General features: G+C 31.6%; 1 protein-coding gene across 1 annotated transcript in view; it reads right to left on the reverse strand.

Moving 5' to 3' along the window:
* The window catches only part of LOC129739534 (titin), a 513907-nt gene that overhangs the window by 136766 nt on the left and 356501 nt on the right, over positions 1-20640 (reverse strand). Inside the window, exon 8 of the mRNA XM_055731016.1 lies at positions 5415-5559. Within this exon, the coding sequence (XP_055586991.1) occupies positions 5415-5559 (145 nt within the window). The remainder of the gene's footprint in view (positions 1-5414; positions 5560-20640) is intronic.

Raw genomic sequence — 20640 nt, forward strand, 5'->3', positions numbered from 1 at the left:
TTGTCAAAATTGTCAAAATTGTCAAAATTGTCAAAATTGTCAAAATTGTCAAAATTGTCAAAATTGTCAAAATTGTCAAAATTGTCAAAATTGTCAAAATTGTCAAAATTGTCAAAATTGTCAAAATTGTCAAAATTGTCAAAATTGTCAAAATTGTCAAAATTGTCAAAATTGTCAAAATTGTCAAAATTGTCAAAATTGTCAAAATTGTCAAAATTGTCAAAATTGTCAAAATTGTCAAAATTGTCAAAATTGTCAAAATTGTCAAAATTGTCAAAATTGTCAAAATTGTCAAAATTGTCAAAATTGTCAAAATTGTCAAAATTGTCAAAATTGTCAAATTGTCAATATTGTCAAAATTGTCAAAATTGTCAAAATTGTCAAAATTGTCAAAATTGTCAAAATTGTCAAAATTGTCAAAATTGTCAAAATTGTCAAAATTGTCAAAATTGTCAAAATTGTCAAAATTGTCAAAATTGTCAAAATTGTCAAAATTGTCAAAATTGTCAAAATTGTCAAAATTGACAAAATTGTCAAAATTGTCAAAATTATCAAAATTGTCAAAATTGTCAAAATTGTCAAAATTGTCAAAATTGTCAAAATTGTCAAAATTGTCAAAATTGTCAAAATTGTCAAAATTGTCAAAATTGTCAAAATTGTCAAAATTGTCAAAATTGTCAAAATTGTCAAAATTGTCAAAATTGTCAAAATTGTCAAAATTGTCAAAATTGTCAAAATTGTCAAAATTGTCAAAATTGTCAAAATTGTCAAAATTGTCAAAATTGTCAAAATTGTCAAAATTGTCAAAATTGTCAAAATTGTCAAAATTGTCAAAATTGTCAAAATTGTCAAAATTGTCAAAATTGTCAAAATTGTCAAAATTGTCAAAATTGTCAAAATTGTCAAAATTGTCAAAATTGTCAAAATTGTCAAAATTGTCAAAATTGTCAAAATTGTCAAAATTGTCAAAATTGTCAAAATTGTCAAAATTGTCAAAATTGTCAAAATTGTCAAAATTGACAAAATTGTCAAATTGTCAAAATTGTCAAAATTGTCAAAATTGTCAAAATTGTCAAAATTGTCAAAATTGTCAAAATTGTCAAAATTGTCAAAATTGTCAAAATTGTCAAAATTGTCAAAATTGTCAAAATTGTCAAAATTGTCAAAATTGTCAAAATTGTCCAAATTGTCAAAATTGTCAAAATTGTCAAAATTGTCAAAATTGTCAAAATTGTCAAAATTGTCAAAATTGTTAAAATTGTCAAAATTGTCAAAATTGTCAAAATTGTCAAAATTGTCAAAATTGTCAAAATTGTCAAAATTGTCAAAATTGTCAAAATTGTCAAAATTGTCAAAATTGTCAAAATTGTCAAAATTGTCAAAATTGTCAAAATTGTCAAAATTGTCAAAATTGTCAAAATTGTCAAAATTGTCAAAATTGTCAAAATTGTCAAAATTGTCAAAATTGTCAAAATTGTCAAAATTGTCAAAATTGTCAAAATTGTCAAAATTGTCAAAATTGTCAAAATTGTCAAAATTGTCAAAATTGTCAAAATTGTCAAAATTGTCAAAATTGTCAAAATTGTCAAAATTGTCAAAATTGTCAAAATTGTCAAAATTGTCAAAATTGTCAAAATTGTCAAAATTGTCAAAATTGTCAAAATTGTCAAAATTGTCAAAATTGTCAAAATTGTTAAAATTGTCAAAATTGTCAAAATTGTCAAAATTGTCAAAATTGTCAAAACTGTCAAAATTGTCAAAATTGTCAAAATTGTCAAAATTGTCAAAATTGTCAAAATTGTCAAAATTGTCAAAATTGTCAAAATTGTCAAAATTGTCAAAATTGTCAAAATTGTCAAAATTGTCAAAATTGTCAAAATTGTCAAAATTGTCAAAATTGTCAAAATTGTCAAATTTGTCAAAATTGTCAAAATTGTCAAAATTGTCAAAATTGTCAAAATTGTCAAAATTGTCAAAATTGTCAAAATTGTCAAAATTGTCAAAATTGTCAAAATTGTCAAAATTGTCAAAATTGTCAAAATTGTCAAAATTGTCAAAATTGTCAAAATTGTCAAAATTGTCAAAATTGTCAAAATTGTCAAAATTGTCAAAATTGTCAAAATTGTCAAAATTGTCAAAATTGTCAAAATTGTCAAAATTGTCAAAATTGTCAAAATTGTCAAAATTGTCAAAATTGTCAAAATTGTCAAAATTGTCAAAATTGTCAAAATTGTCAAAATTGTCAAAATTGTCAAAATTGTCAAAATTGTCAAAATTGTCAAAATTGTCAAAATTGTCAAAATTGTCAAAATTGTCAAAATTGTCCAAATTGTCAAAATTGTCAAAATTGTCAAAATTGTCAAAATTGTCAAAATTGTCAAAATTGTCAAAATTGTCAAAATTGTCAAAATTGTCAAAATTGTCAAAATTGTCAAAATTGTCAAAATTGTCAAAATTGTCAAAATTGTCAAAATTGTCAAAATTGTCAAAATTGTCAAAATTGTCAAAATTGTCAAAATTGTCAAAATTGTCAAAATTGTCAAAATTGTCAAAATTGTCAAAATTGTCAAAATTGTCAAAATTGTCAAAATTGTCGAAATTGTCGAAATTGTCAAAATTGTCAAAATTGTCAAAATTGTCAAAATTATCAAAATTTTCAAAATTGTCAAAATTGTCAAAATTGTTAAAATTATCAAAACTGTCAAAACTGTCAAAATTGTCAAAATTGTCAAAATTGTCAAAATTGTCAAAATTGTCAAAATTGTCAAAATTGTCAAAATTGTCAAAATTGTCAAAATTGTCAAAATTGTCAAAATTGTCAAAATTGTCAAAATTGTCAAAATTGTCAAAATTGTCAAAATTGTCAAAATTGTCAAAATTGTCAAAATTGTCAAAATTGTCAAAATTGTCAAAATTGTCAAAATTGTCAAAATTGTCAAAATTGTCAAAATTGTCAAAATTGTCAAAATTGTCAAAATTGTCAAAATTGTCAAAATTGTCAAAATTGTCAAAATTGTCAAAATTGTCAAAATTGTCAAAATTGTCAAAATTGTCAAAACTGTCAAAATTGTCAAAATTGTCAAAATTGTCAAAATTGTCAAAATTGTCAAAATTGTCAAAATTGTCAAAATTGTCAAAATTGTCAAAATTGTCAAAATTGTCAAAATTGTCAAAATTGTCAAAATTGTCAAAATTGTCAAAATTGTCAAAATTGTCAAAATTGTCAAAATTGTCAAAATTGTCAAAATTGTCAAAATTGTCAAAATTGTCAAAATTGTCAAAATTGTCAAAATTGTCAAAATTGTCAAAATTGTCAAAATTGTCAAAATTGTCAAAATTGTCAAAATTGTCAAAATTGTCAAAATTGTCAAAATTGTCAAAATTGTCAAAATTGTCAAAATTGTCAAAATTGTCAAAATTGTCAAAATTGTCAAAATTGTCAAAATTGTCAAAATTGTCAAAATTGTCAAAATTGTCAAAATTGTCAAAATTGTTAAAATTGTCAAAATTGTCAAAATTGTCCAAATTGTCAAAATTGTCAAAATTGTCAAAATTGTCAAAATTGTCAAAATTGTCAAAATTGTCAAAATTGTCAAAATTGTCAAAATTGTCAAAATTGTCAAAATTGTCAAAATTGTCAAAATTGTCAAAATTGTCAAAATTGTCAAAATTGTCAAAATTGTCAAAATTGTCAAAATTGTCAAAATTGTCAAAATTGTCAAAATTGTCAAAATTGTCAAAATTGTCAAAATTGTCAAAATTGTCAAAATTGTCAAAATTGTCAAAATTGTCAAAATTGTCAAAATTGTCAAAATTGTCAAAATTGTCAAAGTTGTCAAAATTGTCAAAATTGTCAAAATTGTCAAAATTGTCAAAATTGTCAAAATTGTCAAAATTGTCAAAATTGTCAAAATTGTCAAAATTGTCAAAATTGTCAAAATTGTCAAAATTGTCAAAATTGTCAAACATGCTGCAGCTAAATTCATCCTTGTCATTAAACGATATCTGAAATATTTATGTCAGAGCCCATTCAAAGGAACTGATTTTTGTTCAGAATGCCAACGTCAATCATTACGAAGAATCATGATCATAATGGCGCTTCTGAAACTGTTTGATTGATTTATTTAACACTATGACACGCGCGAAAAAAGAATCAACGTCATTGGTAAGCATAAAGAGAAAATAAATAACTTAAGCCCCTGAAGCATAAAATTTCTGTTAGATCGTATTTCGCGATACTTCCTAAGCTATTTTTGCTTCAATTATCAAACGCAATATAAGAATCAAGCGGAAAAAATATTGACAGCTCGAGAAGTGGAATTAATTGTTTAAATAAGTAATTTTTCTGCTTCCCTCATCACGTCACGCTCATTTCATGTCAATCACAACCAGAAACTTGAGGAAAATTATCGCAATCTTTTTGCGGAAGTGGGTAAAAAAATATGGGAAAATGGAAAAAATGTAAGAAGAAAGTCTCGGAAGAGAAAAAGTTATTACCAATACGCAAAGTGAGATATTGACATTGAGTGAACACAGAGCGAGGAAAAAAAGCAGAGATCCGCTATTGAATGGAAATTACGTTTAATGAACGGCAAGCAATAAAAAAAATCACGGGGAGGCGTTCGCGAAGGAAATTGGTTCAAAGTGAAAATGACAACGTTTCCCAATCGTCGATCCCGTTGTCGTCTTTGGCGTCTTTTCCATTTGCCCAATCGGAGGTTTTTCTTTCGCATAGCTGGCTCTTTGTCAAGCAATCTTTCAATTTTCCACCTTTCTTTGATTTCATGGGCTCTGAATTTGGTGGAAAAATATTATACGCAGCACAGTTGTCTGGTTCGCGTAATGAAAATTTTCTCATTTAATGTACAGCGATGCCATTTATCTCTTGAGTTTGAAGAATGTCAGTAAATTAGTTAATCTCTCTGAAAATATTCAAAAACTTATCAAAGGTCAGGAATTGAAGAAACAGCCTTTTATTTATTGAGAACCATCTGTCGAGTTTGGAATATGAGTATTCTCATTCTGACATATTCCCATTAAATTCTTAAATTTGGCAACCCCATTGGCAGTTGGCTTGGTTGGGTATCACAATCACCGACCGGTATTCAAAGATGCCGCCACTCTGGATGATGAAGTTTGGAGGAGAGCCGGAAATTGGCACCGGGAACTGTGCTTTGAACGGGAAAAAATGAATAAGAGAATCGCAAATCTCTTCTTGCTTTGGTAGCAGAAAAAATCAGCGATGAAAATGATTTTCCTCTTTGTGACTGCCGGCATTCTCGCTCGATGCGCAATAATGCAAGGAATGATAATGATATAGCCTGGCGCAGCTGAGGGAGCTGAAAGGCATTCCTCTACTCGAGCTCTGTTTTTCTACACTCTTTCAGGTCCCTCGCGATTCCAGAGGTACTTACAATGCACCACAAGTCTCCATTTGTCCTCGATGGCACTGTCCGGGATCAGTTGATTCTCGGCCCTGCAGGTCAGGTACTTGCCGTCGTCCTCCATAGTCGGGGTGAACGAAAGCACACTCAGCGACTGGTTTCCGGTCTCGGCAAACTGGAGCGCGGGTTGCAGCAATTCAGGGGCGGATGAAAAGAGAATCGAAAAAAAAAAACGAAAATGAGACAAAATTATTTCAGCTCGGATAATAACCAGTTGGCGCTATGAATATTTTTCTTCAAGAAAGAATGATATTAATTCTGATGAAAATGGAATACTGAAACATTTGTGTTTCAAACAATAGTACTGAGCATTGGGACCCAATTCTTTCATTTCCTACGAATTTTGAAGAAAAAAACAGCTTGGATTTTTTATAAATAAACCGATAGGGCTTCAAAAAGTTTGAATGTAACATTCTTGCATTAGATCAATAGCAAGGTGAACTAAATAAATTAACTGTGTTTTATTTTTGACACTTCAATTTGCAACTTGAAATATTTTGCAGTGGTTGTGCATTATCATAAATGTAGGACCTGAGGAGTAATAATAATCAAGTGTAGGACTCGCGCTGTAAGAAACATCGTTTTTTAACTTTTTGCATAACTATTTTGGCTTTGAAAAGAGTTCAGAGAACAAAGTGAATAGTATCAGCAGAATGACAAATGAAACTGTTATGCTCAGTTAGAAGTAGAAAAGTCACCGTTACGATAAGCTAAAATTAAAACTAAATCAATCAAATATCCATAAATAAACTAAATCTCAATCATTAAACTATTCTAGATCGTTGCCAACTCAATCCTTAAAGTGTTCAATTTGGCTCAAATCGCTGGAATGACATTTACGAAAACAACAATCGAGGGAAGCAACAACAAAAAATAAAATATAAGCACACTTGCAGTTTATTGTATCGGAAAATCCGCTGTGATCTGGCGAAAAAGCGAAATTTTAAATTGCCTGTGAGCTATATTCCTATTTCCTAGAACTAAAATTGAGATGCGTTAGTCCAGCCAGGCAGAGCGGGCGATTTCCTCAGTGAATGGAAGTGGAGGTCCGTCGCGACGTCGTCGTTTGTTCGCGTTCTCTCGGTACATCGAAATGCAATAAAACTGGCAGCCGAATATGAGACGTGACTGAAATTCACAACACACCAATTGTATGGCGACGAACAAATGGGATTATCCTATTATGGTGGTTCACTCTTGAAGCTAGAGCTTTTTTTCAAGAATGAACAACCGCAGCCGGTCAGTCGCAAAAAGCCTTCTTCAGAAAGTGGCAGAATCGAGTTTTGATTCAAACTAGAAGAGAAGATCGATGTTTTTCAACAAAAACAAGATATTTCTTAAAATTTACTGTGTAAAAGTGAATAATAATGCTTCTACGAATTATTTGAATAGATAACTGCATTTAAGGAGTTTTCTGGAATTCCAAGGTTTCAAAAAATGTTTCATTTGTAAAAGAATGTTAGATTTGAGGCTGTGTTTGAATCCAAAAAGCAGGCTTCGAATTAAAAAATACTAATGTTTTCCAATAGTCAAACACTATCGCTTTAATTTTAAGTCATAGATGGCAGCACTATCTTGCAATTTAATCGAATTGATGCCCATTTTCGAATATCCGGCATTAATTGAGGTGTGCTGGATGATTTTGGTCAAGAAATAAGTACTTGGTTTATGGTACCGTGTTTACGCCTTGGGAATTATAAAATTACTAAATCAAAAAATTAGAATTTGAAAGTGAATTTCTTGCACCGATAATCAGAATAATGTTGTACTTTTCGATGGAGCTTGATGGACGACTGCAGTATTATTGGTATGATTTGAAATTGAATTGGAAGTTGAGATGAACAGGAATTTTGGTGATGGTAATAACAAAAAACCAGTCTATCTCGGTTCGATTTTTGATCAACTTTACGATTCTGGGGGAACATTGATCACTTTTTTAATTCCTTTTCGAATATTTTGGGGTTGCTTTTTTGTAACACTAAAAATTTAAAACACTTACTGAGGTAAGGAGTACAAAGCATGGTAGCGGAATATTCAAAGTTTGTTACAAAACCAGATTTCATGTTTCGGGGAAGCTTTGATCACTATGGGTTTAACGTATCTCAACATCTTCAAAATTATTGATTTGATGCCAATCGGCACAGAAGGCTTAAAACATCAATAACAGTTGGTTTGCACTCAAAAGATGGACAATGTAATGTTGCTAGCAGCTTGCTGCATACATTTAGGGGTAAAAATTATAAACATTTTTCAATATTTTTTGGCCTCAAAAACTAATGAAATTTCACCTCCATGCAATTTCACAGGTCCTCCCACTGTTCCGGGCTCTGCAAAAATCCACACTTATGATGTATGTTTTCTCACACATACGTCTTCAAAATTGCTCTACGCATAGATTTAATATACGTCATATGAACATCATATGCCACACATAAATTTTATGTTCTCAATATGAAGTTAAATTCTATGATTTTCGTCTTTGAAAAATTCCATGTGTTCAAAATGGCCACCCTGAAGAAAAAGTTGGTGTGCCGTTCAAGTGACAATTTAAACGTTGAAATTTGGTAAGTAACTGTATTAAAATTAAGCATCGATCATTGATGTTTTCTCTTCTCCCCCACAGGAAGATGATCCCTGCATACTGCTATAGGAGCCAAGGACGTTGTTAGAATTTTGATGAGTAGCAGAAGTCGGTTGAATAATATTGAAGGTGAATCGATCATTCTTATGATTTTTTTAACATCCTTGAAAATGGTTTTCATAGTTTTGCAGAATCAGGGTGACGATCAAAACCCTCGATATCTTGGACAAACGGGTCGACCGAGAATTAACATTCCAGACGAAAACGAACGCGATTCATATTTCTATTTGTTTTTATTAACAATAAATTTTACAAAAATGTTTCGATAGCCAACAAGTCATAATTTTTTGTTTTCCTCCGGAAAACGAAGACGACCGAAATAAAACGTTTTCGAGTAGGCATTCCAGTAAACGCCTGGATGTAGGCAGATGTTTGAGTGCAATGTAAGCTAATGATTTTTATGTGTGGGATTTTATAACTTTTATGTGACGCATATAGAAGTCATAATTTTGTATTTTATATGTGTGGACACGTTATTTTTAAATGGGAGTCACATTGTGAAAATCTATAAGGCTTACACATATCCCCAATATGTGGATTTTTTGCAGTGTAGGGATATCTGTTTTTAAACAAGAGTGAAAAGATACCTTAAAATCCATATAAAGCTTTCAAGTAACGGGAAAAGTTCCTAAATGCGCATGTCGGGTGATATACGCTTACAGACGTTTGACGAAATCGCATATAAATCAACATATCTAATCAATCCAGTTAGAGGATAGTACGTTTTTGACAAAAGGGCATGCACAAAATGTATTGATAAACAAAGTCAAAAAAAAAAAATTGAAAATCAAACAAGATTTTGAACCACTTTTTATATAAATATATTGAACTTTAATCGTGCGGAAACAATAAAAAAAATTATTATGATGAATCTACCAAATCAGTTGAAAATCAGAAGTTCAACAATTAAACAATGATAAAATGGTGTAATCACGTAGATACAGGTTTTGGACGTCCATATCAAGCAGGTTAAATGCCGCTTTTATGAAAATTCATGCTTTTTATCATTGAAACCTTAAATCTACGCTCAAATTATAGACTTACGGTGAGAATTCGATCTGATAAAAATACCATAAGAACAAAATCATAAATAAGCGAAAATAAAGCAAGTTGGTTTAAAATATTTCCCAAAACATAAATATGCGCAATTTGCCCCATCCGCATTGTTGATAATTACAAATTTGCATAATCACAGGGGATGAGTCACTTGTCTTTGGATACTTGTCGGTAATAATTTTTACACTCTTCAACAGTTTTTCCTATATTTTGAGACAAACTGAGACTGCCTCATAGCTATATTTCAATATATATGTTTTTTTTTTTAAATTTTACAACCAATATCTGAGATATTTCAACTTATCCTAAAAATAAATATTGTACACAATTTTCGATTTTTTGTCGTTGTTTCTCAATCTCGCCTTTAGTCGGGGTTTAAGTTTCATACCTCTTACCTTACTTAGGATATATTTATTTAGTGAAACAAAAAACCGTCCAGAATTCTGGTAAAGGGACAGTTAAAAATGCGTGTATCTCAAAAACCATTCGTTTGATCGAAATACTTTCTACGAAGGAAATGAAGGTAATCTTATAATAATTCATGAAAAAACTGAAAAAAATTACTGTCGTTTTTTGTAAAAAAAATTTCTACTTCATTCTTGGTACCTCCCATCGGTTAGCTCAAACTTTCTCATCAGTTTTTCTAACTAATACTTCGTCATATCTGTATTTTAGGTGACTGCATCTTTCTCCTTCAATTTCTGCTACTTTTCGGTTCAATACTTCCCTTTTAAATGAAACTGTGGGCAATTCAGTGATCATTGCTGTTATGAAATTAACAAAATTGGATTATTTTTGAGATACTTAAAAACGGTTTTCATGGAATGTCTGCTGGCAAAATCTGTCAATAGCGAAGTAAAACCATCATGAGATTGAACTTGAACTATAATCGGTCAGTATAGATCGTAGATTACGAAGGGTCCGTAAAAGATTATTTATTCAAGCTTTTAAAAACAGCGAAAACCAAAGTTATCGTTTTGAAAATTGTTGTTTTTTTCCCCAAGAGCAGAATCTTGGCAAATCATTATATTTTTTACAAAACAACCAGCAAATACATATTTTAATATGCTAGGGACCTTGCCACGAGCAGACATGATATAGGATTTAAACGCTGGAATTTGTTTGAAAAAGGATTTTTCATAAGTTTTGTCGTCCATCTGAAATCATCTGTCTCATAGCCTCGGTACCAGCTATACGGCTTACGAGCTCTGAAACCAGCAAAAAACTATTGTTATAGGTTAGGTTTCCATAAATAGTATCGAGGCAACACTTTCAGCGTATCTGAGAATTTTTATTGGACATTCAAACGATCTACACTTAGTTTTTCGCTCATGAAAAATATAAAATCTGGTATGAGACTTGAATTCCCTGATGACCCTTAACTGTAGTTCTCAATCATGTTTCACTTCAATGCTAGATTTGAACTTTGTGGACATTTTTGACAGTGTTTCCATACTTTTTCACCACTCATAAACAGTAATCCTTTGAATAATCAAGGGTTATGATGGATTTTGAAGGAAACTGTGCAATTTTTTTTTCTATTTATCTTGCATCGTAAATATCTCAAAACCGCGTAAATTTAAAATTTTGAAAAATAGGTCTGACAGTACTTTTTACAAGCAGTAATATGCTGTCAAAATTTTGTATGTCCGATAACTAGGAAATACGCTATCAGTAAAAAAAAAAGTGTCCCATTTCTAAAAGAACTATGCTTTCAGTCTTAGACCTGACCGCTTATCATTTGTTTGGATCGTAAAACGTGTGGACCATGGATGTTTTGAAAAATAGTTCCATTTCCACTTTTCTCACGGTTTCAAGCTTCTCTTAGCAGTAGCTGTTGACAACTGCTTGTAAAGCAGTTTTCATTTGTACAGATTGTTAGATTAACATGTTTTGAAACATTCTGTGCGAAAAGTAAGACAAAATAATGATTGGCAACAAAAATTCAAGAAATCATACCAAACCTCGTTATATTTGGTCTGTATCTTTTCTCACTATTTTGACAATGTGGTATCTGAATGACCTCATAATCAAAATATAAAATTTTCCGACCTTAAAAATTAGAAATGTACCGAATAGTGTTGTTCGGCGATTGTTTCAATTTCTTCCTATTTTTTCCATCTTGATGCCCCTAAGGGCTGTCCCAACGGTAGATGCAAAACACGGTTTTCGACCACGCTAAAACATTTCGGCTGGCACCGGTGGCGTATATTGCTGTTTTAGCACAGTTATCGATTTCAGAATTCCCAACAGTTATACGCCTTTGTTCCAAATTCATGCAAATTTGGAACAGGATTTCAAAATATACGACAGACCGATTTAGTTCACGGTGAGAAAATTTTAGCCAACAATGATTTCTTTCACACATGTTTGGGTAACATTGGGTGTGATAATAGTTTCTTTTTGAGATATTATTTGAATGTTTTTTTTCGATTCAACCACCCTATACGTAACATAAATTGAGAATAGATGTTAATAAAAACCATATCAAGTATAAATAATAGATGTCACATTATTCTCGATTTAATATAATTGAATAAAAAGCTTTTCATTTGGGCTCGACGTATTAGTGAATCCAGTCAGCGTTCTAAAATTTGAAAAAAAATAAACGAAAAGAAAATTTTAATACTTTTTCGATTAGGTAAAATAAATGTTTATTGTTTGTTCTATAATTTTTGTTTTATTTGAGATATTGAGAGATTTTTAGTTTCGTATGGATTGCTCGGAGTTTTCGTCAATATCAGCATATTTTTCTGTATCCATACATAAATTTACAAAGGGGCCGTTCAGATACCACGTGGACAGAAAAATTAGATTTTTGACCCCCTTCTCCCCCTCCGTGGACAAGCGTGGACATATGGCACACCCCTACCCTTCTCCCCGGATGTCCACGTGGACAGATTTGGAAAAGTTTTTATTTTAGATACCTATAATTTGACAGTTAGAAAACACCACTTTTTGCCTTTTTTGTTATAAAAATTGCTGATTTTGTAAAACCGAAAAAGAATTTACTGATATAAAAAAAATTTAAACTTGTTAGTTATCATATTTATCACTTGCTTTTAAGTAGCTACTTTTTGTTTAAACTTAAACTGGAAAGGTATGCCATTTTAAGATTTTGATTTAAACATCTGAATATTAATTCACCTTTAGAAAATATTTTGAAAGTAAATTTGTCCACGTGGACATGACCCAAACCCCTACCCCCCTCTCCGTAGACAAGCGTGGACATTTCCATACCCCCCTCCTCCCCCTAAGTTGTCCACGTGGTATGTGAACGGCCCCAAAGTGAAACAAGTTTTTGTCAAACAAAAATGTCGACAAATCAAAGGAAAATTTCCTTTGATTTTGGGATAAACATTTCTCATTTCCTTTATCAATGTCAGCAATAACTTGAAAAAATATTGCTTTTTATTTCATTTTAACAAAGCCTTATTCCATTGATTCAAAGCAATTTAAATGAATTAATTAACGAATAGTTACAATTGACCTTTTTTCCTCGTTGTGTAGTCATTTTTGCTTTTAAATTAATGAAATCCTGGTAGAATAGTTGAAATCATTGTTCTGTCAAAAAGAATATTCGTAGAATTAATTTTAAGACAATTAACCGTGAAACTCTAAACTTATGCAATTTTTCTAATAAAATGGGTTTTTTCTTCTCAATTATTGAGTGTCTGCAATGAAAGTGTTTCCGTTTTAAATTTGCTCCTACACCGGTGGGGAGTGGGTGTTTTAGCCGATCCTAAAATTTCAAATTGTGCTAAAACTGGTATACTTAAAACCAATATTTACGCCTGAACCGTTGCAGGTGCTCTAAAGGCTGTCCCAACGGTAGATGCAAAACACGGTTTTCGACCACGCTAAAACATTTCGGCTGGCACCGGTGGCGTATATTGCTGTTTTAGCACAGTTATCGATTTCAGAATTCCCAACAGTTATACGCCTTTGTTCCAAATTCATGCAAATTTGGAACAGGATTTCAAAATATACGACAGGCCGATTTAGTTCACGGTGAGAAAATTTTAGCCAACAATGATTTCTTTCACACATGTTTGAGTAACATTGGGTGTGATAATAGTTTCTTTTTGAGATATTATTTGAATGTTTTGTTTTCGCTTCAACCACCCTATACGTAACATAAATTGAGAATAGATGTTAATAAAAACCATATCAAGTATAAATAATAGATGTCACATTATTCTCGATTTAATATAATTGAATAAAAAGCTTTTCATTTGGGCTCGACGAATTAGTGAATCCAGTCAGCGTTCTAAAATTTGAAAAAAATAAACGAAAAGAAAATTTTAATACTTTTTCGATTAGGTTAAATAAATGTTTATTGTTTGTTCTATAATTTTTGTTTTATTTGAAATATTGAGAGATTTTTAGTTCCGTATGGATTTCTCGGAGTTTTCGTCAATATCAGCATATTTTTCTGTATCCATACATAAATTTACAAAGGGGCCGTTCAGATACCACGTGGACAGAAAAAATAGATTTTTGTCCCCCTTCTCCCCCTCCGTGGAAAAGCGTGGACATTTGGCAAACCCCTACCCTTCTCCCCGGATGTCCAAAACCGAAAAAGAATTTACTGATATAATAAAAATTTAAACTTGTTAGTTATCATATTTATCACTTGCTTTTAATTAGCTACTTTTTGTTTAAACTTAAACTGGAAAAGTATGCCATTATAAGATTTTGATTTAAACATCTGAATATTAATTAACCTTTAGAAAATATTTTGAAAGTAAATTTGTCCACGTGGACATGACTCAAACCCCTACCCCCCTCTCCGTGGACAAGCGTGGACATTTCCATACCCCCCTCCTCCCCCTAAGTTGTCCACGTGGTATGTGAACGGCCCCAAAGTGAAACAAGTTTTGTCAAACAAAAATGTCGACAAATCAAAGGAAAGTTTTCTTTGACTTTGGGATAAACATTTCTCATTTCCTTTATCAATGTCAGCATTAACTTGAAAAAATATTGCATTTCATTTCATTTTAATAAAGCCTTATTCCATTAATTCAAAGCAATTTGATTGAATTAATTGAAGAATGGTTTCAATTGACCTTTTTTCCTCGTTGTGTAGTCATTTTTGCTTTTAAATTAATGAAATCCTGGTAGAATAGTTGAAATCATTGTTCTGTCAACAAGAATATTCGTAGAATTAATTTTAAGACAATTAACCGTGAAACTCTAAACTTATGCAATTTTTTCTAATAAAATGGGTTTTTTCTTCTCAATTATTGAGTGTCTGCAATGAAAGTGTTTCCGTTTTAAATTTGCTCCTACACCGGTGGGGAGTGGGTGTTTTAGCCGATTCTAAAATTTCAAATTGTGCTAAAACCAATATTTACGCCTAAACCGTTGCAGGTGCTCTAATGTTTTCAGGTGCTAGCTTTCAGATGATATTACCAGATGATTTACTACAAGATCTTTTTCAAGTAGAGGTGTATCTGATTTTCAAAATGTCATCAATAACTGGGAATTTTGAGACAAAACAAGTCGAAACATGTGCAGAGCAATTCAATATTGCTTATTTGAATTGGACGGAATTCGAATTTGAGCAAGATACCTTCAAAACAGTCGTTTAAAAGATCGATGATCTTTAACCTTAAGCATACCATACTTTACACCACACAGTTGGAGAATTCAAGGGATTTTTAGAAAAATTTGTAAGAAAAGAGCAAACTAGAAAAAAATCTTGGCCAAAAACCAACTGTTCATTGAATCATTGAATCAGTAATCGTATTGAAGGATAAAACAAAAACTTATATTTATTTTCATTTTTCTTTCAAAATCTAAAAATTTTCAAAAAAAAAGTTAGTTTTTTAATCTATTTTTCAAATAATTTGAAATCAACCAGGAAAAGTCTGGGAAATTTTGATTAATATTTGTGCATCCCGGCTAGATTTGACATATCTCGAATTCTTTGTTGAATTTATTGGCAAGCCTGGATATTTCAAGAAAATCTGGAATGGACGATAATCAAAAAATAAAGCTAGATACAGCCAAAAATACATGCTTACACCTAAAATGCTTTATGCAAACCATGAGTTTAAATGATTTTGTAGCTTTTTCAACATTTTTTTGAGTATTTTATAAATTACCCAAAATCATTCAAAAAGTTTGACAATTTTGTTGTTGTATTGATTTTCAAAATAAATATACTATAATAAGAAAACTTAGTTCAACTATTCGGTGAGCCGAATATTCGACATAACGGTATTTTGGCGGTATTATGCCGACCGAATATTCGGTACATCTCTATTGAAAATATACAAAAGATGTTTCTTGAACTTTTCGTAATTTTTTTTTCCAGATATTTGAATTTGAAACGGTTAAATTGCTGGAACTGTTTTGCAATCCTAACTTGATAGCTTGTTTGAAATCTTAAAACTTAACTTTTGAATAAAATAAACTAAACATTCATTTTATAGACAATCAATTGAAAAGATGTACAACTGATCAATAAAATCAAAACCTTGATTTCAAATACGTGATGCCCTACAGTTAATAAAAAAAATGCACAAATTTCATTCATGAATTTTTTTTCTGTTTTCAACCCTTGAATCGCAAAAATGAGACCTGATAAAAAAAACTTATAACATATTTTGATTCAACGTCCCTACATTCGACAAAGTCAGCTCAAAATTCTTTACACCTCGGAAAAAAGTGACTAATGACTTGTAATATTCTTATCATTGTTATTTTTTTTTCTTAAATTTTACGACGTAGTGCTTCGATGCTGTTTTGCTTGTATCTTGATTTATATGGGGATCAGCTTTGAGTTTTCACCCTCGCTGCATTAATCGAACCACCCTTATCAGAAACTGATCAGCACAACAGAAAAAACATCAAGCCAAACTGAGCTGAAAATATATTCCCCAACCAAACGGTGCCGCACCAGAGTGAAGCGTACATATGCACATATTTTTTGGGAATCGATGTCCTTGCCCCATCCAAACAAAAACAAAATAACGGGACCAGTCAGTCGAGCAACGTGAACCAAACCAAAGAGAAAAACTGCCGTGTGATGATTCCACATTTGAAACGATCTGCCATTTGTTTCGACACACACACAATAGAGAGTGTCATCCTCCACCCCCAACTTTTCTGAGAAACGAAGAGCACGAGAGATATGGCGAGATGAAATTTGGGAGCGGGGGACTTATCCATTTTCTCCCCGCGATCATGGAACGTAAAATTTTAGAGACTTCCTTGCCCATTTTCAAATATTTCGGCTGTTTTGCTTTTTTCTTGGTTGTTCATTGCTCCATTCCACGGCTATGCAGATATGGCTTTTTCCATTCGTTCCAGCATCAGAATCGGCAGCGTATCGTAGGCGTTGAACGTGCCTCAATAAGCCATTCAATAGAATGAGTGACTTCATTTTCTTATCCAAAAGCATCCTTGTCAATACGGTGTGGTTTGGATTGTCGGATGGAAGGCCGTCGTGTCGTTACGTTGGGAATGCAAATTCAGATTTTACGGGTGAATAAAATTTTGGGTCATCTTCGCATGCGGCTGGGCATAAAAGAATTTGATTGGGCCCTGATTTGATTTCTGGAGATGCCAGTTGAGCCACGGATTGAGTAACACTGTCAGCGCATCAATTTCAAGTCATCTTGATTTAGCCGATATTTGGAAACGATAGCTGCTTGTTGAAGATGGAAAATTGAAATTCATATCATGCCTTACCAATCGGGTTTTAAGACATGTTCCGGCGAGTTACGGAATGCAAGAAAGAACTCAAAAAAATAACAAATTTAACAAATTTTATTCTTCACATACACTTGGGCATTTATCAAAATAAACAAACATTTAAATTTTTGGCATGTGACACTCGCTTCTCTTTATAACGAGTTTAAAACACGAGCATATACAATTATACATGTATATGCTATATATGCTATATAGCTTCTCTTTATAACGAGTTTAAAACACGAGCACATACATAAATCGCTCTATTTAGTACAGTTTACAAATTAAACACATTGCGGATCAAATACGAAGTAACTCGTTTGGTTGTGCAACAATTCGCGTCAATTGTTACAAACTTAATAATGGAACTTTATTCTACAAAATTGTACACAACGCTTTGGTAACTCTAAAATAATAAATTTTAAGAATTTGGAGCAGGTATTTCTCAGATAGAGAATATCAAGTATCGGTGTTTTCCGGCTAAGATTCCTTCCCCATCCGTAAAGTGTTTCATTCGTCAAAATACCAATGCTTCTTGTTGGGTTCCATACAGTTTAAAAAGTTTGATAAACTTGGTACTCTAATAAATACTGCTAAAAAATATGGCATCGTAAGTTTATTATACTAGATCATGTGACTAACAAACCTATTCAGTCGGGTGGTTAATACTAAATAGCTCGTTTTAACTTGATTTGCTGAATTTATAATGGTGCTTTTTAGACTGCACCGAATGACCCGACTCTTGAAAAAGTTATGTGCTGCAGGCTAAAATTAACTTTGGCCTAGTGCAAGATCTCATACCAAATTTGGGCTAGTTCGGATCACGGGATGAGGTCGCTCAACGAGCTTGAAGTTTGTATGGGATTTTGAGAAATTTTGTTCTAGAGACACATTCCACCGTGACGTGAAATCGCTTTTCCGGACTTTTCTGCACTGTTATCATTCTTGAAGTCAACCAATTTCCTTGAAAATGAAAAAAATTGTAGCAAACGGTCGCAAATTGAATTTCCTTCAAAATGAATATGATTTGGTCATTTTAAAATTTAAGTTGTTTTTGTTGTGATTGATTACTTTTGTGACGTGAATTCACGCTAGAATTAACCATTTTGGACTTTTGTACATACAACTTTGATTTCCTATTCTCTCTGAGGAAATAGAATTTCGGTGTCTTCGAATGAGTTGTAAAGAAAACAATTACCCACAATTTGATGTACCAAGCTTCTCGATTGAACAACAACGAACGAAGTTATGTTTATTTGAAGTTGTGACGTGAACTCACTCAGTTCAAACAGAACAGGGTAGTTGACTGAATTCACGTCACGAATATGAAGTTATACCTGTGGTTATACTGAACCATTCTTTGGAGCCTTCCAATTTTATCTACACTTTCAAAAACGATATTCTGTTGTTCCGAATTTTACAATCAAAACTTTTCAGTATCTTCACCTAACTTTTTCCTTATTTTGATTGGCACTTGAATAGCAACATATTGAGGGATCATATGTTAAAATTACTGCTGTCTTCATTTAAAGATTCATCAAAAAAAAAATTTTTTTTTTTCTATCTTTTAGTATTTTTATTTGAAAATGATGAACTTATTAAAAAAAAATCAACTAAATTATGCTCGATTTGTAAAAATCCGAACATCTGGAGGGTAAAATAGCTTTCAGAGCATATCTATTATATAAAATTCTCTTGTAACGGTGTTTGTAGTACTACTCCTCCGATATTACCCAAAAGGTTCGAATGAAATTATTTTTAGAATATTCTGTAGCCATGCGAATCGGTTTATATCGAATAAAAACAACACAAAGTCGCGTCAATCGTCCGTAATAATTAAATTTGTAGTTTTTTGAATGAAATAAAAGTCATGGCTTCCATTTTTTCGAGATTTTTTTTTCCTTTGGGCGGTTTGTTTTTCGTCTCCAAGGTCGAGGCGTCGCGAGCAGACGTCGTTAGAAGATTGTAACCATGGCATAGCATACTGATCAGTGAGAATATTTTGGCGCGTATTTCTCAACCAAGCATATTTGCAATGCAAGTGGTGGCGATATGAAGCCTTGATGTAATTTGTTTTGTTCTTGATTCCTAGCTCATTTCTACAGCACATGGTTTTGAAAGACGCCTAGATGTGACTCAGGTTGACATTTTGCTGACCGAATAAAATATATAATATTTGTTTTGCCAAAATCTGAAATTGAAAAGTCAAGCATCCATTTTTAAAGATTTTCATTTTTTCGAGGGTTTTTTTTCGTCTCCATGGGCGAGGCATCGCTAGCAAACGTCATTGCAAGATAATAGTAATAAAAAATTAAAAATTAGGCGCCTATTTTTCAACCAAGTACCTATATTTCTTACACACGTGGGGGCGATATGCAACCTAGATGTGTTTTTTTTGCTTATTTGTACACAGCGCATGGTAATAAATGACGCCTAGATGTGACACGGATTGATATTTTATCGATCGAATCAAAACCATATAAACGATTTCAAATATTAAAACCATTTTTAATTCGTGTTAATTGAAGTAGTAAATTGTTGTCCAGAAATAAGAATTTGATAAAGATAAATATGAAATAATGTTATGACACTTTGCGGACGTTTGAAAATAAGAAATTGGGAAGCTTTACATTCAATTTCGTATAATCCAATACGCCTAGAACGCTAGACACATTAACTGAACAAGAGTCTATTCTATTCTATTTTGTTCATTTATAGAGGATTTTAACCAACTTGTTCATTCGTCCTCTCATCAAGAGTCTGTTCTTTGAAATAGATTAGATAGGATTAAACTATTGGATTTTTTGCAAACGTAAATTGAAGTTATCAATAAAACAATCTACTTTTTAATAACAAAAAGTGATGATATGCATTTCCGGAAGAATTTCAAATAGAAGAGACTTTTGATTCACTTTTTTGTTGAAAAGTTTTGTGATTGATATTCCAGGGGCAGCAGGTTTTTATGATGAACTTTTAATATGAACTGAAAGTGTTAAAAATAATATTTATTCCTGTAATTTCTTAGGTGGAATAAGTGAAAACGCGCCATTTAGCTATGAAACATCTACAATTTAAGAATTTTATTCTCCAAAATGGCCAGAAAGGATATCCCGAGTGTTGAATCTAAAGCGGATATTCAAAATTATTGTAAATGTCTTTGTAAATCGAGGTCTTTTGGTTGAACAGCATTCAGTGAAATTGAAGTACCAAGCATTAATTTATTCCGGAGAAAAACTTATTAAGGATATAGCAATGGAAGTTGATAAAACAGACAAACAAGAACAAGTATTAAATTCATTTTAAAGTCTTTTTACTGACGCATCTGAAAAAGACCTATGTGTTTTCACTTGCCCCAATAAATGGGACAAATGTATACTTCGACATTTCCTTTTGTCAACATAACTACTATTTTTTTGAAAATATTACTTTATTCAGAGAATATGAAAGTTGAACTGTGGTGATATTCGTTAGGTTTTGACCGGTGTTTCATTTTTGAAAATTAAGATTTACAGTAAAAAAACACATAATTTTTATTAAGGTTTTGTTTATATGATAATTTTCAGGAAACAAAATGAACTCATGAAACCATCGAAGCCTGAACAGATTATTTCTTTTCGATCTATTAAATTTTAAACAAAATCTGCTTTTCAATAAAATGTTATTAAATCTTAAAAATATAACATAATCCTAAATGAAATCGCAGATCACTACCAACAACGTTCAGGAAATTTTGAAATCAGAACTGCTTCAATTAAAATCTTTAAAATAATGGGTGAATATATCTAAACATATGTT

This window comes from Uranotaenia lowii, chromosome 1 (genome assembly GCF_029784155.1).
Source record: "Uranotaenia lowii strain MFRU-FL chromosome 1, ASM2978415v1, whole genome shotgun sequence".
NCBI classification, from domain to species: Eukaryota; Metazoa; Arthropoda; class Insecta; order Diptera; family Culicidae; genus Uranotaenia; species Uranotaenia lowii.